Source organism: Vidua macroura, chromosome 5 (assembly GCF_024509145.1).
Source record: "Vidua macroura isolate BioBank_ID:100142 chromosome 5, ASM2450914v1, whole genome shotgun sequence".
NCBI lineage: Eukaryota > Metazoa > Chordata > Aves > Passeriformes > Viduidae > Vidua > Vidua macroura.
Window position 1 is genome coordinate 40,657,166 of NC_071575.1, and position 23,544 is coordinate 40,680,709.

The following is a 23,544-nucleotide window of genomic DNA, read 5'->3' on the forward strand; positions in this document are numbered from 1 at the left end:
AACAGCTTGTGAGAGAAGAGGGATGAGACCCTTCTGCTAAGAAGCTTTTCTTTGGTTGGTTTTTTTAATTATCTAGATAAGCAGAAAAGCTCTGTTATGAAATAAATGGGAGAGAATAAAAAGGGTGAGGTTAATTCACAGACAAGAAAGCAAACCAAACACACAAGCAGGAGACAGATTGTGAAAAATATGAATTCTTATAAAGAAGTTTCAGGGTTCATATTGGATTTTCCACCTTTTGAGAACACAGCATTGCCCTTTTACCTAAGGGACAGAAGCTCCCTTAGGTAGGGGACTAGTGAATTACTTTAGGAGTTTTAAATGCTAATCTTATATGCCTTCTTCCAAGAATTATGTTTATGCAGCACCCAGCCAGCACACTGACTTAACAGCTTCTGGTCTCATCTTCAGAAATCAGCCGACAGTTTCCTCTCAGTCCTGGTGCTGAAATTTTTTTCAAACTGTATTCCCTCTGAACAAGTTTAACAGTTAACAAAACCTTTGCTGCCTGAGCTCTGACAATGTCTAAGGCCCGTCAGTTCAAATTTCCCTCAAGCAATACTGGGACAGGGGAGAGAGGAATAAAAATCACTTTCATCTTGTCTCCTACTCTCAAAAAAAGTAAGCTAATCAGAGTTATGGAATTTCAGTCTTGTACAAAAAGCTATTGGAGACACTGTTTCTTGTTCCAACACATCTTTTGCCGAGATCCATTTAACAGCTTTCTTCTGAGAAACTCATGAATTTGAAAGCTTGCAGAAAGTTAGGCATTTCACAAGCCAGACAACCTTCTGTTTTACTGCAACAGCAGGATATTCCTATATGCCATTTCAGTCACTGTGTTAGCTAATAGTTCTGCAAATGAAGGCTTACTTTGAATAACTTTGGTGCAATCATTAACCACTTGGCCTGGAAACCCACTTTCCATAGTCTGAGCCAAAAATGTTTCCCACTGTTCCATTTGAGGCCCTATATTCAAGAATAAAACTGAAGCACAGGCAAAAAAACTTTACACAAGTCTGCTGCAAGATACATCTGAGCTCTTTGTAAAAACTGTCCCTCTGTTATAATGTCTGCTGTGAGCTTACTTTAGAAAGCATGAATCTTGGACCTTAAACTTTCCTTGGGTACTGATCACCAATTTCAAGAGCAATCAAATAACCTTTGCTTTTGAAAGGAGGCAAAAAGTAGCACATCCCAGCAAGGACCACAAAACTACACTTTAGCTTATGTTAGTGTATTTGGGCAAGCCACTTAAGTTGAATTCTTCTAGAAATACTATCAAAAAGCAACTAAAGTTTCAATTCTAAAGAGTTATTTATTATGTCTCAACTGCTTCTAATACAGAAACCAAGTCAGATCTTTTCCATGCAGGCTAGAATATTTAAAACTGGCTTTCATTTAGGCATTTAACTTATGAGCTGCAACATATACAGGCAATAGAAATATTCACAAATTTGAAGCACTTGCTTTACACTGTAAATAATTTTCTCACTTGGTAGCAAAATACAGTGGAAATCAAATATTTCAAGGAAGACATGGATTTAGCACAGATCTCTAGTTTATAGCCTGATGTGATATGGCCACCAATACAAACTGCAAGCAGTATACAAGACATTTGTTCAGTAGGTCTCATGTTTTCAGGTTACTTGCAGCAGAACACTAAAGTGGGGAGCTCAAGAAAAGCAGAAGCAGACCAAGAGCAAGTAAGAATGCCCAATCTCCTAAATGCAAATTCAACAGCTCAATAACACTGCAGAACACCAGAACTTGCTAAACAGATGTTTAATTACTGGTTGGAAACAGCACAGTATCAATTACCTGAAAACTAAAGATTAAGCAGAATGACAGAACAGAGAGCCTGTAACAGCCACCAGATACAGTAGCTGACACTTGAAATTCGTAATTAAGTAACATTAGGTGTTTTGCCAGGATTTTCTTCCAGCCATGGATTTATCAGGAATGAAATTGTTACATATGAAAGCCTAATTCACCCCTGCATCTTCAAGGACCTGTGAAACAAAGGAAACGGTCTAAATCCAATAGACTGTCTCACTGAAGAATGCCGGGCAAAAGAAATGGTTACCTAAAAAATCCCTTAACTACAAGAAAGGGTCATACTCATGGGTAGCTGGTTGCTTCTTGAATATAGTGGTTAGATTTATTTGTTTTGCAAGTCTGACCAAACATGGATGTGATCTATTGAAGTCTCCAAGAAAGACCAAGATTTCCAGTAATTAACATGTGCTGAAGTTTCTCTAATTTTAAAAAAGCAGATATTCTAGTTTAGCAAAAAGTTTTGGGTACTGAAATATATACTGTTTATAAAAAGTTGCTGTTTTGAAGAATGGCTAAACCATTCAAGACAAGAACACAGGAACACAAACTCCAACTCAAGGGAGAGGCACTCTCTGCTCATCTAGCTCTGAGTTTCCTGTGAGGCAAAAAATTACTCACTGTAGGTTTGGCAGCCAAGTAATTCTGAGAACAGTGATGCATTAAAGGCAACCTATTTCTATATTGGATAATGAAATAATTTGACAACATATTGGAGCACCACAGTCCAGAATAGGTATCTACAGTTGGAACATGGTATATTAACTCAAAATTAACAAACTTTACTCTGACATTTTCTTCCTTAAAAAAACTTCATGTTCTATCTTCTAAAATAAAAACCCCATCACTTGCTCTCCATTTGAAGTTGACAAGGTAAGAAACTAGATCAGTAAAAATAATAAGTCTGTTTTTTAAACAGAGCTAGAAACCAAATTTTGAGGGGACCATCTTTATGGTAGTCAAGATGTTGAATAAAGCTTAACAGAACAGACTACTTCAAGTTTCCAGCCTGCCTTTTTAATATTGATAGTTATAACATGAACAAATGATTCATAGCCAAGTATGAAATGGGAAAAACTTTTCCAAGTATGTGACAGAGAGACCTGAAAAGCACCACTTGGAGTAAATCTATATTCCTTAACTTCTCCTTTGAAGCAGTGCACTGTGCGCAAGATCAACACTCTTAAATCCTGCATCTCCCTTGCAGCTTTCTCTGTTTTATGCCTTTTAAACTGCTTCCAGATATTGTGCCAGGTCTATGGCAATATGATATTCAAAAATGGATGGCAGACATCTTCCTCTTTTATCTTAAGAAACTTGGCATTGAGGAGAATTTCTGTCTAAGATGGATTAGGTTCTTCTTCAGACAACGTATGAAAGCTACTCAACTGAGCAACCAGGTAATCTCACATTACAGCTCCAGTCTGGAGTACCACCTAACCAGAAAGGATACTTATATTTTTCGAAAGGAAGCATTTGAAGATCCTTCTGGCCAGAAATAGACTAATAGAGAATAATGCATCTTTGAGACCTGGTGAAGCAAGCAGCTGTCTTGGAGCACACAAATTCTTCCTCATAAGGCAGACAGGTAAAGATTTGTATACGTCTACACGCACTGAAGTAAGCCCCAGTTAATAAAGAAAACTCCCTTTCTTTCATGGATGTAGAAATTATGTGCCAAACCTTTTTATCCATGTAAGTACATTGCTTACTGTATGGCCCCTAGAGGGCCAGATGACACACAGAACAAATAGCAATCTGTTACACTCTTCAAAAGAGAGGGAAGCAGCATGACAGTGATCTAAGCAAAGAAAAGCAACAAGCACCTTGAATGCTCAGCTATAGTATGGTCTATGTCAGAAGACAAAGATGGAGACAAAGCTCCATCCTCTTGACAAATCCTCTTGTCAAGAGGATGGAGCTGGGCTCTTCTTGGTGGTACCCAGCAACAGGACAAGAGGCAACAGGCAGAGACTGACATACAGGAAGTTCCACCTGAACATAAGGAAGAATTCTTTACTGTGTGGGTGACTGAGCACTGGAACAGATTGTCCAGAAAGCATGTGGAATCTCCATTGCTGGAGATGTTCAAGAACCATTTGGATGCAATCCTATGCCATGTTCTCTGGGATGATCCTGCTGGAGCAAGGAGGCTGGCCCAGATGATCCACTGTGATTCCTTCCAACTTGACCCATTCTGGGATTCTCTGATGTAAACAAACCAAAATGCGTGGGGTTTGTCCAAACACCTATTTTATTCACAGCAGACACTGCAAATGGTGTGGAAACAATGTTTCCACTTCAAGTTGCAATTTAAAAGGTATTACAGAGCTGCTCAATTTTCTCACTCATTTCCTATACAGCCTTGGCATATTACATTGTCGGCTTCATATCTGACACAGAGTTGTTTCCACATTTTTTCATGTTTGCAAAATGTCTGTACCACCTGATAATAATGGAAAAGCCTACTTGGTGAAACTTGCTGATGCCAAACGAATAGTTGGCACAAAGACCTGTAAAACCGCCTGAACACATTATGGGTTAAATACGCAAGGATGATAAAAACAACTTAATAGTCTTGACACAGACTCAGCTGTAACTCTCATTCACCAGATGCCAAAGTTATAATCACAGCCTTAACTTCACCATTTCCTATGCATGCATTTTAAAGCTGTGTTCCTTACGACTCTAGATAAAACCACCCTATTTTTTCACTTTGAATATTCAATAATACTATCCCTCAACACCAAATCTGACACATTACTATATGCAGCACTTTTCATTACTACATAACTCATATGGTTAAGTTGGACATTTTGTCTAACAAGGCAGTCTTGTTCAACCACTACTGCTCACTTTATTAGTAACCATTTTATCACTGTTGCAAAATACTTTGTTTTCACCACAGTGAATTAACAACCTTTAAGAAACCCACACAGTTTTCTTCACATATAGTGAATTTAATTTAAGCCTTTTAACAAAATGAGATTACTAAAGTATTAAGGCATTGGGTCAAAAACCACACAGGATCACAACATTCAAGACCCTATCTGATTAGCAAAAGATTGCAACAAAAGGTGTGACACTGGTGGAAAAAGACGGTGTAAGTGAACTAGAAACAGAATTTCAAGTTTCCCAAAATGGAACTCTAAATGGCTATCAGGGACCCAGTTATTGCAAATCACTATCTGAGCACGGACTTTTTGTAGCTGTTGCCATAATGTTACATCACAATATTTTTTAAGTGTTACCTGCTACTTGTGCCAATTTATCATGAAGTGCATACAAGCTCTTCATCATGAGACTTATTTCATCTTCCTAGAATAAAAAAAACATATTTATGTTAAAACAAGCAGCACTACAGATGTACTTCTTTCCATTTATCCCCAAAATCTTCATATACCATGAGGAAAAAAAACAGGGTGTACACATATAGGTAGAAAGCTGTAATGTCTCACATATCAACAATGATGCAGGCAATAGATTTTGAATCCAAGTATACACACTATACTGAATTTTCAGATCTTGACTGAAGCTAAACTAGACTGCAGCTTGGACTCTGATGGATCTGCCAGTTAAAACCAACAGACTCTCAGTAGTATTTTGATACTATTGAGAGATTACTGAAGTGACTCAAAAGAAGTCTGTGTTGTTTGGGGTGGTTTTTTGATAGCTACTGTGTAAAAATAAAAGTTTCATTCTTTATAAATGTGCCGTGACATTTTATACAAGCCACACTAAAGTCTGGTCACATTCCAGCATAAATTGAGAGAAAATGAAGATTTTTGTTGCCTACCTTCAAACTACTGTAATTTAATTAAAAAAAAAAAAACCAAACAAACCACCCTCACCAAACAAAAAGCCAAAACAAAGCACACCAGGAAGCTGTGGACTACCTTGTTGATACTTCCTGCATACACCATAATACAAAAAGGCCTAATTCCCAAAACAAGCATGAATATGAGATGTCATATAATTGCTACTTACAGGGCAGTTAAACTTATCAAGATATCAAGCAATTTTATTTAAATTTAACCAGGACCATTTTATATTAGAAGGCATTATTCAAAACTTAAGGACAAAAAACCATGCAATTACATACACAAACAATTACTTATGCTAAAGGCTATTCTGAAATGTTGAAGTTTTATCAAATGGCTAAGATTAGATCCTTCATTCAAAAAAATACTCAAAAAAGGAATTTTCCAGTTTGTGTATATGCTGATTATACTAATTTTGAAAAAAAAAAAAAAAAAACCCTAACTACATTTGGTTTATTTCCCTGATGCACTAGCACTATTGACATAATTTTAAAATGTGAATAGTCCATTTTTTTTTCCTGTAAGAAAATTGCTACCAGAAAAAGCAAAACACTTCTTTCCTTGATCAAACAATGGACAAATTATTTCCCAGCAGCACCATCAACAATTACCAGCATCACCTCTCCCTATTCTGGTACTACAAAACCATCACTGAAATTAAGTTGATGTAGTTGACACTCCTCAGGGAACTAACCAAACTTATTAACTAATTTCCTGGCCAGAAAACACTGAATAGCAGAAGAGGAAAATCAGTCCTCCAGCACACACACACACTACCAGCAGTACTTCAAGTTCCATTTATTTGCCAGTAGGTACACCCATGACTTCACTAATAGCTACAGTGAGATGAATATGAGAAATATTACTGTGACCATTTTTTCTTCTAATTAACAGATGGACCGCATAAAAGAAGGAACTGAACAGTAAAACCTTTGTAGCTAACAAACAATCAAGCATGCAGTAGGATTACTATGGAACAGTGCAGTAGAAACAGGAGAAAGTAACATATAGAACAGGTTCTCAGGCTGAGTCCAGTGAACAAAATGCATTCTCTCCACACTAGTAAAGTAATTTTGAAAGAATCCCCAGAATCTGCCTCAAGAAGTTTAATTTGTTCAAGAGAATCAGAAACATCTTCTATCAAAGAAACCAGCCAAGGCCACCTGCTTAATACACAATTATTCCTTTTTGGAGAGTTCAATCCTAGACACAAAAACCCACCAATCCACCAAACAAACAAACAAAAAACAACAAACAGAAGCCCCCCAAGTCCTCCACAATTATCTTGCAATACTTGCTTATATATGCCTAGCAAATTCAGATCACTATGTTTACAATTCAAGTCAGAAGAGAGAACCACCTAAATGCAGGCTGCACCACTAAGAATAATACAGATAGCTTCAACAGTGACATCTCAAAAATTTTAGCCTGATACTTCAGACAAAAATGTAAATATAGGAACAAATAACAGAATGGAATAAAGTGAAAGAGGCAAATTTTAAAGTCTACTTCAACCCTTGCACTAACCCTGTAACACTAAATAGGGTCCTTGGGTTTCATGTCAATCATCTCTTATCAGCTGTGCTTTCAAGGTTGAAAAGCCAAATGGTACCACTAAGTGAAAAACTGTTAAATTTAGTCTCAAAATTTGCAACACTCTTTTCTTTTTACAACACTAATTATGTACTGTTTTCACTGTATATGAAGCAACCAGCATGCCACAGCCAAATCTTGTAATCCTATTTATAGTGCCCAAGATGGAAAAAAAAAAAAAAAAAAAATCAGTTACAAGAAGTGCATTTATTTCCTGCATTATACTAAAACTGCATCTTTCTGAACGGATCTATAGTGCTTTTATATAATCATGTGACTGATTAAAATCTCAATGTTAAGTGGCTTTACTTACTTGTATTTTTTGGAGTTCTTCACTAAAGGGATCCTTGACTGTTGAAAAAAAAAAAAGAAAAAAATTAATTCACTCTAGGGTCTGAAAATACTAAACTGGTATACCAACATTGTAGCTTTATGACAACACTGTAATAGTTAAGATAAAAACAAGATCCATAATAAGACAAATAACAGAAACATCTATTAACCTTTGTCCTAAGTCTGCATTTGATAATGCAGTATATAGTAGTATTTAGGTTAAACCAGAATTTTGTATGTCAACAAATTTCACAGCTATTTCCTTACAAACAAAACTGTGCTTGCAATTTGCTGAAATCTTGCTTTAATAACTCAATTGCTTTGAAATATTTTGATGGTTTTACATTTCAGTGGACAATTTAAAAAAGGAAAACCCCTTTTTTATTCACCACTAAGACATACAACAAAGCTCTACAACTCAGCATTTTTTTTAACAAGAGATGACACAATGAGAGCTCACACACTCCCATGCATATAGATATCCACAAAACATCAAGAGTTGCCCACCCCAGAGTAGATTGCTTGACAATATCTGGATTTCTGATCCACAACCATGCTCAAACTGATCAGTTAATTTAGTTATAAATGGGAAATATAAGAGAAATATAAAAGTTGATGTATTAGATCAAATTCATTGCAAGATTTCTCATTTAGGAGAAATGGAGAATACAAAAGAAACTAAGGACCAACTTATAAAACAGGGTTCCCAACCTTAGTCATGTGTAAGTGAATATGGATAAGAAAGAAAAAATCATTTTCTAAGAAAAATCCTAATTATTTGTAGAAGAATGTGATTTTTATTAACTGCATGAACTTCAGTAGCACTCTTGGCAGCAAACAAATGTTGATCTGTTTCACCTTAGTTTTGAAAGGAAGTTTGAAGTAGAAACGATTACCCTTTCTTTGCTCCTACATGTAGCAATGGTAAGATTCACATCCCTGCAGTTACAACCAACAAATGACATATAAAAAAGCAGGACAATGAAAACACTTTGTAAATGAAAAAGGCTTGACTCTCTGCAACTTTGCAAACAAGTTTGTCCATGTGCCTGAGCTCAGAAAAAAATTAAGCATATTACCTAGCCAATAAGCCCTTCAGCTTCTTTTGATATAGCAAATGGAAAAAAAAAAAAACAAACCAAACCAAATCCACCCAAACACAGGGACTGGATATTCACAGACATCCAAACAGTGTATTCAGATTTAAGATTAATTAAAGCTGATAGAAGCAGATGTTGAAGACTCTTGCAAACCAAGCCCTACAGCACTTCACAATTTCATTCTATAGGTCCAAATTCACAGCCATTGCTTACTGGATTATCAAGCTACCAACTTTAAAAAGTTCTATGCATTTCATTCAGTAACTCAACTGAACACACCCAGCACACTAAATGTTCAATTTAAACAGCCTAAAATAGGATTAAACACCTAGTTTGATTGTTAGTTATTCAGACAAGGATAATTACAGACTCCAGGGTCAATCGTATTCAGCATACATGAAATCTTGATTGAGTAGTGGTTTTAGATTGGAAGGTGGATACAAACATAAGACACAAGAGTGTGTAGATTTCAGTATACCTGACTAACATACTTTAGCACCCATGAAAGTGAGGAAATAAACACCTATGCAACATATCCATACCTGCAAAAACACAAACTGAAAACTGACACCTGAAATTCTAGATATGCTAGGGCAGTCCAGCAATTAAATGGAGGCTGTGGTGGTGGTTAGATTTTTCCAGCATCACAATCCCAGTGTAAAATCAATCTCACATTTGGGCATCTTCACATTTACATAAATTACAGCTTTAATTTGTTAAGCAAGCCAGATGAGATGTCAATGTTTGCCTCTTCTTCACAAATAGATAGTGGTTACAATGACCAAGAATCCCAACCACCTCCTCAAATACCTATGACAAATATATAGCAACCTTTAAAACTCCTTATTTTAACTCACACTGTAGGATTTCCATGAAATCCCTCTGAAGTTAGTGATTGTTATTGTTAACCAAAAACTGAAGTACATTTTATATATGATGCTATTTGGTTTAGCATGACTGGTGCCTTGAGAGGCAAGTATGCAAAATGCAACTGCAGCAATTTATCAGCTGCATATGCAATTACAACTGTTAATCAATCTGCATTTATTTACCACATAACCTCAATTCACTTGAGTTAATAAGGCCACTCCTTAACCTCTTCAGTAATTCCTCTTCTGAATACACCCTTCTTTCTTTTGTCCAGAACCTAATCTCTTACTAAATCCTCCCACATGCTTCAGTCACAGATGCAAAGTTCTCACCTACTCCAAAATGCCTAAGGTATTTCAATATATTACCTCAGTATTCTTGCTTTAAAAGCTTCCTTGACAGTTCTCAGAATATGCAACTACATTTGTAAGAGTCATAAATTCTTATTCTACAAAACTAAACATTAAATTAAGAATTAATTATTAATATAAGATTTTTTTTATCTGAACATACACTTCCAAGGCTCCTCCTCAAAATGGGTTCGAGACCTCTACCATGCAACAATTGCCAGCCTTGAAAATAGTCCATCAAGTTCACATTCTAATGGAGTTCAAAGAAAAACTTACTATCTAATTATGCTACAAAGTTAAAGCATGTATCCAGAGGCGTGAGAGTAATAAAGACTATTCAGCCCTTCCATAACCTTCATGCCTTCACTTGATTCATCACTCAGAGGACATTTGAGAGTCCTCTTCCTCCTTGCTCTAAAAGCCACCTCTGAACTTTTCTGCAGCTCTATGCTCCTCCTAACATTTTAAGGTGACACATAGAACCACTGTAATGCCATAATCTATTTCTGAATGTACAGATAATTTGATTTTATTGATGAAAAAGCAAAATTCCAATGTAACTTTAAGGAGCTGTAAAGCGTCAGCTGCAGAAACAAGGATGACCCAAATTAAACTGTAAGCAGCTCGTTTCTTAGTGTGATGACACAAAGCATAAAATACCATTCACCCAAAGGATTCAGAGACTGTGTGCTACGACATATACCTCCAAGTTAGCAGCTTCTGCAGAAACAAGAATGCTCCTCCCTGCAACTTTTCTCCTCCTCATCCACCAAGCCACAAGCAGACTAGCCCCAAAACAGAAATAGTAAAATTTTGAAAATTGTCTTACAAAGACGTGTTCTGTAGGAGGATAACCTAGTGCTTTCCATCAGATTTTTTTTCTTCTTAAAACAAATACATTAGTTGGATAATGTACTGCTACCAGAGTAAGAAACAATAGTAGAAGCACTGCTATGAGAAAACATGATCTTGAAAACAAGTTTTCAATAATTTTACAACCCAAGAATTTTCAATGTCATCTAACAGATTTGTAACTTTTTCTAAGTCTAGGATCAAGGTCTGACTTCACCCAGTGACATACCATGTATGTGTCAAGAACAATTCCAAAACATTGTCTCTCAGAACTCCTAAACCTTAAAATGCCAGAAAAACACCAAACAAACAAGTTGTTGCACAAAATGTTATTCCAGAACTCCATATTTCAAACTTCTTAAATAAAATAATCCTGTCTTTATTTTCCTGTCTGCAATTATTCAACGCTCAAAACAGACAAGCAGTTTTGCATTACCTTCCAGCTTTGTATTTCGCTAATTCAGGTAGAAACCACTTCAAACCAGTAGGCTAAATCTCTCTGTTTTGATATTACGACATCAAATCATACAGTAATTCCTTCTGTACAGATCATCTTTGTGTGCTTTGGAAATAGTTTTTGTATTTCTACACAAGTACCTCATTACAGTTTGAATACTCCTTGGCTGTGTCAATTTTGAAGAGCAGCATAATGTACCACAAGGATTAGCGAACTCTACAAATGGCTGAACAATTAGTCACTTTTTCAACTGGCTCTGTTTAAAGCTCTTTTATTGATAGTTTTTCCAGCCAACATAATTTTAATTCATTCTGTTTGTAAGTGATGTAACGATTGACGACACAACCAACAATTTCATATTGCTCACTTCTTTAGACAAAGCCCCCCGTCAAAAGAATTAAAACAATCATACTTGTGACACACACTTCAGACACATTTTCTAGCAGCTCTGAAAACAAGAGTCTTCATTATTTTAGGTAAAAGGGTATGACCTACCAGAATTTCCCTTTGGAGCTTTCACTACTTAAACAAAAAAATAAAAAGCCCAACAAATTACAGCAAAATAACCATCTCCTTTGTTTGGCTATATCACCCTTTCTAGAAAGGTTCCAATCTACTCCTGCCTACTTAAATGCTGGTTAGAATTGAATGTTGAAAGGTGCTCCTGCGACTCATGCAAATTTAATTCATATTTAAGAAGAGACACAAGTGTTTTGGGAAAGCTTCTCATCAGATTATTCAGTTTCACTAGAATAATAACAGTTGTTTCATTCTAGTACTCATATTAGTGATCAAAAAGCCTAGAAATTGTAAAAGCTGTCAGTTCTTAAGAATATTTAAGGAAATATTTTTTAGTAACAGTATTTGCACACTTGCTCTTTTTCATTACATTACAAAACATAGAAGAAACAGCTGTCTCTGTTCTATTAGGGAAAATGGCCCAAAAGTGCACTTGCCATGCACTGTAAAACTTAGATTAAAATCACATACACAGAGTATTCACTACAGGCTAGTGTGTATACATAGGAAACAAAAAACCCACCACACTAAGACTGCTCTTATGAGCAGTTGGAAAACATTAGACTTCAGACACATACCAGCATTTTACTATGGGTAGAGAATCAGAATAGGCTTCTGAAATAGCTCTTCTGCGTTCTTCTGCATCTCTCCCAAATATTTTAGCTCCTTACATTTTATAAGGTCAAAAAATACCCACCACTTCAACAAATGAACACAAATTTAGAAAAAAAAGGGGAAACTCCATCTTGAAAGCATAGCAACACAAAATGTTTTATGTTAAACTAGGAAGTGTTCTGCTTTCCTCAAACTCCAAAGTTCAAAGTGGAAAGCAAACTAATAAAGCAAGTGTTATTGAAACACAGAAGGTTTAAGAATCAATGGGAAGCTGCAATTAAATATTGAATCTACTGTCACTCTGCCAAGGGGCCCAGTTTTGATAAAAATATATTGTGATTTCATATAAGTAGTAAGGATTTCTGTCTTGAAGAGTTTCCAAAATAAAAACACAGTTATAATCTCTTCTTCCAAACTGACTTCAGTTACAAAGTACTAGTAATAGTATGAACAGTTTACAACATCCAAAGGTAACATTTGATCACGAGCACAAAGTCAAGATAATAGATCATAGAAATTTTTCATTTTTAAAACTGCAGTTCTGTTGTGCCTCTGTCCTTTTAATCATTCAGCACACATTGGTCTACCAATGCTTCTGCAGTAAGAGCAGCAGTACTGCTGAACAATATATTTAGAAAGCCTGAACACAACAGCAGAACTCTGAAAATAGGTGCTCTATGCAGGACATACAGAGGTAGTTGCTAGCAGGTCTCTTGGCATGACAAAGATGAGCATTCACTGAGGAAACAGCAGTCAGTTTACAGCAAGTATCCATATTAGTTAAGAGAAGAAAAACTGCTCACCACATACTGTACAAGTTTGAAGGGCTCAAAATCAGGATGAGCTCAGCAGTAATACACAACATAAGACTTGACTGGACATGCATAACATCAGGCAATATTGAGTTACTTCCATTTTTACTCCACTGCACTAAGACTGAAGAGCTGGCTAACCTTCCAGTCTGTCTACCATACTAACTGCTTTTGCTTGATGATTTGTTTGATTAATCCACTTGGTTCAAATAAAAATTATCCAAAGGGAACAACTGGACTAACATACCATTATCCTTTACTCATATTAAGAGTCTACTTGAACTAAGACTGAACTTGAACTCATGTTATTATCATTGTTTATTAATTATATAGGTTATGCCTATTAGTTAAAAGGTTACGTCAATCAGCTTGTGGATTAAGGTGATGAATCTTCTAGCAGTACTGTGTGCGCTTCTGACCTGGTGGATCTAGAGAGGAGGAAAAAACCAAGAAAAACCAAAACCTTTCTTGGCAAGAAACTCACCTGCCATACAGAAACAGGAAAAAAAAGAAGACAGAAAGGAAGCACAAGTCAGTCTTACCAAGATCTCAAACACTAGGGGCAATAAAACTGTACCGCACCTTGGGCACATGAGAACTCTGTAGTATGTAGGTCAATACATAGTAGCATAAAACTCAGTGCTTGAACTATGAAAAAAAAGTTTACAGAACAAGATCCTAACTCTTTTCCTCAAACCACGTATCTCATGCTTAAGGGAGCTGGCCATATAGTTAGTCTGATCCCAAGGCTTCTGTAAGCAGCTCAGTACAAAGGATACCACATGCTAACTCATTCTCTTACAGAAGGAATAGGCAGACCCTATTTGGCCTTAGGTAAAATAAAACTTAACAGGCATTGATCATAATACACCTAGAATCATCAAATCAAACTGTGCATACGTACCTGCCCATTCTGAATGAATGAGCTCTCAGGAGTACTCAAAAGTTGGTATTTCTACTGCTAGTTTAAAGGTCAGTGTACAAACAGTACAGAAGTATAGCTTTCTTAGATGTTCTCAACACTCCCTTTTTAGTTTCTTTCCTGAGTTTATATCAAAATGAGCATGCATTTATTATTATACGCAAAAGACAAAGTATCCAAATATGAACATATCCTTTAAACACAGCTCAGATTCCCTATTTCCCATAGTGCTTTACAGACACTTTTATCCACACCTGCTTTTACATAAGAAGATGTAAAAGCGTAAGTACTTCTCATGCTTACAGATAGGAAAATTTTATTTTTTCCTCTGCAAAAAGAATTCACCTCTGCAAAATGCCAGCCATAACAGCACATCTCCTCCAGCAAGCTATGCCCAACAGGCACCGTATTTGCCTGTTTCACGGTTAACATACCTGAAACTTTAAAGATTAGTTTTTTTGTTGTGGTGGTTTTGTTCTGTTTTGTTTTTTTCTTTCGTCACATCAACTGCTTCCCAGACAAAGTACTGGAGCAGAAATGGTAGAAGTAACCTACATACAACCTATTTCAGATTACAGACTTCAACAGCATCTGTACCAGCACCCGCATCTTTCAGAAAGAAAGTGAACCAGATCTGAAAGCAACATCAACCCATATGATACAGTTATCAACTTTTCATTAAAAATAATTTTAGAATTAACTTCCAGGAACAGCCACTTGAGATGCTCAGAGTAACATCACAAAAGCACAGAAGTTGGAAGAGATACACACACACACACATACCTCTTCAGGGTTTGAACCTAGGAAGTAGACTAAAGTGTACCATTTTCCTGACAAAATACTATGCTGTCTTGGCAAGAAGTTGATATAATCCCATGGTATTTTGAAGGCAGGTGCAAACAAAACATGCTTTACAGCCAGGGCAAAATGAACAAGGTTACCAGCACCAAGCCCAAACTGATCTTTTCAAATGCAGCACTGTCAGAGATAGCAAGCACAACGTGCACTAGCATTAGTTGGGTCTGTTACGTGAGCTTGAAGACCAGTTCATTTCAGTGGGTTTAAGAAAAACCCCATATATATTTTAGACAGCAAAATGCATAAAAACCTTACTTCAAGTGACATTTATAGCTTAGATACAGAAGAATTAGTCCAGTTCTGATTTGTCTTTGAACATTTTATGCAACATGTGAAAAAACTACAGCATTTCATAGCTATTTCAGAGCACTGAATAAGAAATCATTCGATCACTATGCACAGTGTAAATGACAAGTCTCTTGTAAAATTCTCTGCTCACCCCTTTTCATTTATATTACTCCTATTACTCCTGGCCTAAATTCAACTCCAACACCTGGTTTTAAGCCTCCTTCTCATTAGACACACCTCCTCTGTTCCTAGATTGACAAATAGTCAAATGTTGATATTGAGTGTACTTCGTGATTAATATTTTTCAATGTCACAAACATACTATTGCCTTACTTTGATTGCATTTAATTTTAGGCAATTAACTATTAAGAAAACCAACATTAAGCTCACTGTGCATCATTCCCTGCAAATTTAGAATTAAGAAGCCACCAAATACACAAATAACTGTCTTTATTGCTTTATCACAGTAAGCATGATAAGAAGATACATATATTGCAACTCTGTTGAACCCTACAAGTTTTTATGACATGGTTGGGAGTTTAAAATAGCTGACTTTTTTCCACAATCAAATTATTCTCACCCAACAGAATCTAACCTACAACCACCTAAAAGACAGAAAAATCTCAATAACTAATCACCTAAATGACAAGGTTGTTTTTGAGATATACTATTATTTTTAATTAAAAAGTATGAATCATTTCTGCTTCTATAAAAAAAACAGACAATACACCCATATAAGCATAAGAGTCAAAGGACTCACTTGGATGGTGTTTAAGCTTAGGAAGCATATAATAGAAGACAGGGTTCTCTCCCTTTTCAGTAAAAATCAGTCTTCATTAGCCTGTCTTGTCTGTTCTTGCCTGTTCTACAGACCCACTATATTTTTGTTCCATACGCTGATTTGAGAAGAATTTAGTAAGCACGTGCTAAACATATGGGCAAGGTAAGTCCCTGCTCATTCCCACATTACTTAAAAGAAGTGGCCTGCTCCTCTTCCTATCAAAGGAGCTAGCCACAAAACCTGCTGTTTACTTCTGCCAAAGGACACTATTCCCTGTTCCCATTTGTTATGTTGCAGCAAAGCCTGGGGCTGTGAGGAAGTAGCACAGATGAAATACCAGCGCCATTGCCAGGCCAATTCTTCAGGAAATCCACTTTCGAGGGTTTCACTGAAAAGAGAGCAAGTACGAACAGGCCAAGAACTGGTTTATTTGAGCTACCAAGCAACACTGGGCTACCAGAGCACTCACTAGGCAGCCTAACATAAGCAAGGTCCTTTAAGAAGAGCGGAATTTTTCCTGTTTAACAGTTCCAGCTGGGTTAACTTTTTAAGAGCAATATACTCAACACAGTCATCCTACATGCTCAATAGAAACGTTCACACATTCAAAAACAAATTTTCTTTTAATAAAAAAAAATCCACTCTGAACTTTAAGAACTATTGCTATCTGCATTGCTGAAACACTCAGCTTTTATCAAAGAGGATGACAAGCCAGTTTTAAGTTAACCACTGAATTTGGCAGTTTACCCCAGTAGGCTGAGAGATCTTCTCCAGTTAAAATCATATTTCAAGACTAAAAGAAGCATATAATACATGCTAGTACAAGAATGCAGCTTATCCATACATAAGAAAATGTAGGCATGTCTCTTAACTGTTATGGCCAGAAGATAACAGAGTATGAGCAGTCGCAACAGTCACACTATACTGTATCTAATTATAGCCCACCTGTGTATGTTAACAGCCAGCTCAAAAAACAAGACTGAATAATACTTAAAAGCCACATGAACCATTGCAATGAAACAACTGCAAGTCCCCAAGTCCTTGCTACTACTGTCCTTCCTCAACACCAAATGTTTTACTCGCCCCCTCCCCTCCAAAGAGCACAAAACAGAATTAAAAATTATTCTACTACCCTAATAAATGAAGTTCAAAAGGAAATAGAAAAAAAGCCAGCCCACACTGGTGCCCTGGGACATCAAGCAGATCCCAAGATAACAGCCAGATCATTCCCTACAAGGAATGTATACATATCCACAAATGAGTACATAAATCCTCTACTCTATAAAAAAATGTACACACTTGCATACACCCCACACACCATCCTCAATCATTTCAAGTAAAGTGTAAGTTGCCAAGAACCTTCTAATGCTCTTAAATCCCAAAACCAGATTTTTGCATAATTTCTTACCCGGAGCAATGAAAAATCAAGACAGCAATGGCATGATTTTTCTTTCTGATGTTAGAATCTCCACTGTCCATTTCAAAACAGCCAAGAACTGAATTAGCATGAATCACCACCCTTAGGTGGTATGTTTCCATTTTTGTATTCTTCATTAATAGAAAATGATAGTTTTTATATCCATTCCAAGAAGTTACTTCCACATGTTAAAGAAGTTCTCAAATAATTCAGTATCAAAAAATAAAATAAAAAAAAGAAAATGAATGCTCTGAAATTCAGACTAAAGCACAGCAGCATTTCATGTATAAACATTATTATCAACTAAATTCAGAAGGAAGCATTTATTAGAAAACAATACACAATAGGTCAAGTATTCACAAAGTCTGTCATAGTGTGCAACATCATCTCAACCTAGGATCCTTTTCAAGCCTCAGCACACATGAATGAAAACAACCTGCTTTATTACCAAACAACTATAGTCAAATCCTAGCCCTGCAGGAATCCCAGGTATCTAATTGTGCACACTTACTCCTGTGAGATTAACACAAAGCCTTAGTCAATTCTCTATTAACCATATTCCTAAACTGAACAAAACCTGAACTGCTTTGGGAAGAAAACTTGCTAGAAAACAAGGTATCAATAGATTACAGCAGAGAATGCTGGGATTTAAGTTTATCCGCAAATATCTTGCAAGCTTATTACACCAGCTTACAAAGCACGTACATAAGGAAAGACAATTTCTCTGTGCAACATCCTCTAAAGATGATACTAAGGTGGAACCCAGAACTGTTCAGTAAGGGATGTCTGGGAACGCAAAGGTGTATTAACAGTTGTTACATCCAGTTGCAGAAACTGCTCTTACCCTTCACCTAATACTTACTGTTGGCTCCCACATCCTCAGCTACTCCAGAACCTCTCATTCTCAGGTATGTGAATCCCAGTATCAGAAAGAACAAGCATGCAGCAGTTAAGAGGAACATGGACAGGTAATGTGCACTGAAGCCTCCAGTGGTGGATACCTCCTCTCTTTTGAACTGTTGGAGAAGCTCCTCCTCGGGCTCAGAGAGATTCTTCTTGTAGGTGTTTTTCAGGTAGGTATGATTTGAACCCGTATGATTGGAGTGGTTGAGTCTAAGGGAGGACGTGGTTCCACCCGGGGGAAGGCTATTGGTAGATGAATAGATCCTGGATTCAACATTACAGCTACCAGGAGCACCGCTGAGAACATGATTATTGGTCGCTTTCCTAATGGTGCCTGGAGGGTCAGTGATTTTGCCGCCGTCCACGTCCGTGAGCGGTGGTGGCAACAACAATACTGATGGGGATTTCTTGGATAGGCCAATGCGGTATCTGGGGCTGGGAGGACTAGAGTCCAGATTTTCACATCCTCCTCCTCTTCCCCCCTCCACCGCCGCCGCCTCCTCCTCCTCCTCCTGATTTCTGCCCCTGTCTAGACTGCCGGCAGCAGCCGCCCCCGCCGCCCTGTCATTCGTTACGAGCACACCAGCACCGCAGCCTCCGCCAGCCCTTTCTTGGCCCGTCTCCATCACGCCAGCGCCGGCTGCAGCGCATTTGCTTGTTATGAATGGAGCAGGCGACTTGCTGAGGCTCCGTCTGGGCCGGCGAACTGCAGACTCCTCCTGCTGTTTGGCCCTCGCCCCCGCCGCCTCCTCCTCCTCCGAGTCCGAGTACTTGTCCCTGCTGCCTCCGTAGGAGAGGAGCCGGTTCCCGTTCACGGTCCGGTTCTTCCACCGCTGCTGCTCACTCTCCTTTTCTTCCTCCTCTTCGTCGTCGTCGTCCTCCTCGCCGTCCCCGAGCTCCCTCACACCCTGAGTCGCCGCCGGTCTCCTGGCCGCCGCCCCCCACCAGGCGTTGGGCTTCCGCCGGGCCGCCTCCTCCGAGGGGGAGCTGCTGCTCACGCCGCAGGCGCCGTGGGGGGCGGTGGGCCTGAGGCCGCGGAAGAGGGGCGCAGCGCGCTCCCTCCTGCCGCCGGCCTGGCTCCGGGGGCTGCTCTCCACGTCCGACTCATCCGAGCTGAAGCCCAGCAGCACTTTGCCGCCCCCGGCGGGGCGTGCGGCGCGGCCCCGGCCGCCTCCGGCGGCAGCCCCGGGGAGGAAGGGGTGCTCGGCGCCGGCCAGCCGCGCTCCCGGGGCCGCCCGCCCGGGGCCGCCGCCTCCGCCCGGCGCCGCTCCGGCTCCCGTGTTATTGTTGTTGCTGTTCCGGGTCTTGTTGGCGCCGCTGCCGCGGGCCCCGGCCCGTTCATCCTCACGCAGCTTTTTCAGCTTCTTCAGGTAGACGGGCCGGGTGCTCTCGGTGACCGGCCCTGGGGAGAAGCCGAAGCGCCTCAGCTCCGAGAAGAGCTCCTCGTCCGTGAGCTGCGCGGCCGTCGCCATTTTCCGCTCCCCGCCGCCGCCGCCGCGGCGCTTCCGACCCACGCGCCGCGCCGCGCTCCCCGCCGGAACTGACGCGCCGCACTCGGCTGTGGCCGAGACCCGCCCGTCACCCCGCGGTGCCGCCCGCCGGGAACGCGGCCGGCCGGGCGGGGGAGCGGGGGGATGAGCGGGGCGGGGCCGCCCGGTGCCGGCGGCCCTTCCGCCCGTCCTCGCTTGGGCACGGCTGTCGCGCGGGGTTGGCGCCGCTGGCGCCGCTCCCGCCGCCCCTACGAGAAATGGGGCCGAGTATCGCCCCGTCCGCCCCGAGCTGGCAGAGCGGGTCCCGGGCGGCTGTCGCACCGTGGCGGGCGGCGGATGGGGAATAGGGAGGGCACCGCCGAACGGGCAGCCCCTGGCGCCGCGCGAGTGGCCTGTGGGAGGCGCTCTCGGCGGCGGTGGGGAAGTGGCGGGGAGGGGCGCCGGGTCCGGGGGTGGTGGGAGACAGCGGCGGCTTTCGGAGCTGGAACAGCCGCGCAGGTCGGAAAAGCTCTGTATCGGCACACTTGTGAACAGACGAAACCGCGGCTGCTGCGGAGAGTCGGAGTGCTCGGGAATGCGCTGCAGTGAGCAGCGTCAGACCGAGCCCTGAACCGCCACTTACGCCATTCCCGGGTGTCAAATTTAGCCTAAAGGTGGCTAGAAAAATGGGAAGAGGCTGCGTGCGCATTTTGGCGGGCCCTTCCCGAGGTGGCAGGCAGCGGCTCCTTTCCACCGACGTGCCTGGTGGGAGCAAACCTTTCCCTGTTGCAACTTCAGCATCCGGACATCTCGGCTGTGAGAAGACATACAACCTCTCATGCATAAGAGAGAACGTAGTCTTAAACTGGGCTAGGGGAGGTTTAGGTGGCACATTAGGAAGAATTTCTTCACAGAAAATGTGATTAAACATTGTAATGGATTGCCCATGTAATGGACAGGCAGAGACACGCCTGGAGATGTTAAAACAAAGTGCCACATCCAGTCTTAGTGCTGTGTTCTAGTTGTGGTGTTACTCGGTCATAGGTTGGACTTGATGGTCTGAGGTCTTTTCCAGCTTAATAAATTGTGTGATTTTGCATGTGATTAATTTTTTAATTACTTGGATGTATTTTGCTTCTTTCTACTGGAAAATATAGTTCTTCATATGTATTGCAGTTGAAATTGTCAAACTATATGGAGAAACATGTACTTGTCAAATATAAAGCGATGTCATCCCGGCATTTCTCAGAGCATGCGGTGTGTGATGACCTTCTGGATAGGCCCTTTGGCCACAGAACCTCATATGGAGGCTTCAGAATCTCTTGGCCTGCCTGTCTCTACCTGTCCACCCTGAATGACAAAACCCTGGGCTCAGTTTCTGCATACCATGTCGAAAACACAGGAGGCTGAGCTCCAATTTTGGCCTAGCTCTGACCGGCCTTCCACCACCATTGACAAAAGTGGTCCAGGAAGAAGATCGAACTGCATGAACAATTGTGTGCTCTCCCTCACAGTCTGCTGCAGTGAGGATATTGTGGATATGCCCTGCTAGTGTCAAAACTGAGGTTGCTAATTTTGTTATTGAGGAACATTTGCAGAAGAAGAGTTAAGGTAGCTGTAAAGCAGCTATGTGAGAAGATCAAGACAAGTCTACTGAACTAGAGGAGTGGCCAAGGGTCTTTATGACTGCTGTGCTTTGTGTGGCACCACTGTGCACAGGCTCTTGTTTCCCTGACAGGAGCTGTTTCACATACAGTAATATAATGCATTGGAGGAATGCACGGAGCTCCAGCTGTAAGGATGATTACACTCCGCATAACCTCCATCACACATTAAACCAGAAATGTAAATGTACCCGATCTGTCCCAATCTATACTAGCCAACTGATACCATAAATGCCATGAGAAATGCTTCTGACATTCCATTCCTTCTCATCAGCGAGAAGCAACCCACACTTTCCACCAGCTAGTCGGGATATGTGTTTGAACATGCCCCGCCACATTCAGTGCCTGTCTCCAGCTGCCTGTGGCACTGGCCAAAGTAACAGCAGTCAGTCCCAGCCCAGGCACCAATAATCTGGAAAGCACTGGCTTATACACCTTCCTTCTACTAGCAGGAGGTATGCTGTCCTGCAAGAAATTGAGGATCCTGTCATCCTACCAGTGCAATTCGTATCTTCTCTCTGTTTATTACAGCAAGGGCATGAGTTATTTTATAAAACTGTTTACTTAGCAGCAGGAGTACAGTAAATACTATAAATTGTTAACAATTGAATAATCACCTGCAAAACTTGAATAATCTCCTCAAAAATTGAATCTCCTGCATGTAGATACATGGACCAGCTGACTGAGAAGTCTACATATTCCAAGTCACGATATAAAATCTGTGTGCCAAAAAATTTTGAAATGTTTAAAAAATATGTCTAATGGTTGTACTGAAGTTAGGATACTTCCATTACCAATCCAAAATCGCATTTCTTTCATAGAATACATTAGTATAAATCCCTTAGTTTTATCAATATCTTCACATAGTCAAGTTTTAAGTCAATACTGAAAGTGGTTACTTTTCTAAAATACTTTTCTAATTTTTGACTGCAAGGAGTATGGAGACTGTTATTGATCAGGGAAAAAATGGTGGCTGTTTTTTGGATAAGATGTTTTGGGTTATATTTTCCCTCTCATCCTTAAAGGACTGGTGTTCTAAAGAAACTGCCAGTTCTTCCATTGAGTGAAAAGCTGTTCTGGAAGTTAGCAACCATACTTACGTTGACTTCATTAGACTGGTACTTGAAGTTGTATTTTAACACCTCTCTTATTTTTCTTTCCTGATTCCAGATCTGTATGATATTTATGCTTTTTTAAAGTTCTTAGACTGCGTAAATGACAGCTGCCTTTCAAATGTTAGCAAGTCTCTCACTACAACTTCCTCTTCAATTAATGCAGGCCACTCCTATACAAATCACTGTTGCATACTTGAAGCATGTAGAAATCATGAGTCACACCTAAAGGAAATATTATCCTCTTGTTAAACTCCCAATATTGTAAATACTTGTGTATTTCTATTTACCTTTTGATTTTTGAGCCTTAAGGTATGCTGAGATCACGTTCTCTTAGGAATGTGATGGTAACGAATGTGAATGTTAGTCAAAAGTAAGAATGTGCCTTTCCTGTCTTTTTTAATAAAAGTGGAGATAGTCACATAATCACACACCTCCAGGAACTCGTGGAGTTACTCTTATGGCATTATGCCTCAGAGGAAATCACTCCACTGAAAACAAGCTGTACTAACCTACTTTTAAACCTATTTACTCTTATTATCCAGTTGTTTCAAATACTACACGATGAACATGAAATAACCTTTTCCTTTTAAAACTGAATGGGCTCTTTTTCCAAGAAAACTGATCTTAAATATTACTGTTGCTGCCACATTTCTGAGTGAACAGACTCACTTGCCTTCTTTTAATTTCTTGTTTCTCCGCCTTACAACTCCCATATGAGTTTTTTTATGAGAGCAAATCCATCTTTGTTAAAGTTACCAGTGGTAAAGTTACCAGGGTATGGTACTAATACGTACTATTTGTTTATGTACTGACCATGCCATTCAGCCTGTGAGCCTATGTATACATTCTTCTTTCCTGTGGGCATCCTATTAATGTTCATAAGGCTTATGCTGTCTCTTGCTCTTGCATTGCTGCTTTTTTGTGGCTTAGGTGTGGGCACATGCAAAGTATCTCTTGCCCACACTTCCC

General features: G+C 39.8%; 1 protein-coding gene across 2 annotated transcripts in view; it reads right to left on the reverse strand.

The window, feature by feature from the left end:
• The window catches only part of LEMD3 (LEM domain containing 3), a 38,875-nt gene extending 19,016 nt beyond the window's left edge, over positions 1 to 19,859 (reverse strand). For both annotated transcript variants that reach the window (XR_008437160.1, XM_053977874.1), the window contains exons 1-3: positions 18,287 to 19,859; positions 7,564 to 7,601; positions 5,088 to 5,154 (exon numbers count right to left, since the gene is read on the reverse strand). Coding sequence is in view for 1 of the 2 variants with exons in the window: in XM_053977874.1 (XP_053833849.1) it covers positions 5,088 to 5,154; positions 7,564 to 7,601; positions 18,287 to 19,799 (1,618 nt within the window). In the remaining variant the exon portion in view is untranslated. The remainder of the gene's footprint in view (positions 1 to 5,087; positions 5,155 to 7,563; positions 7,602 to 18,286) is intronic.
• Positions 19,860 to 23,544: the final 3,685 nt, after the last annotated feature.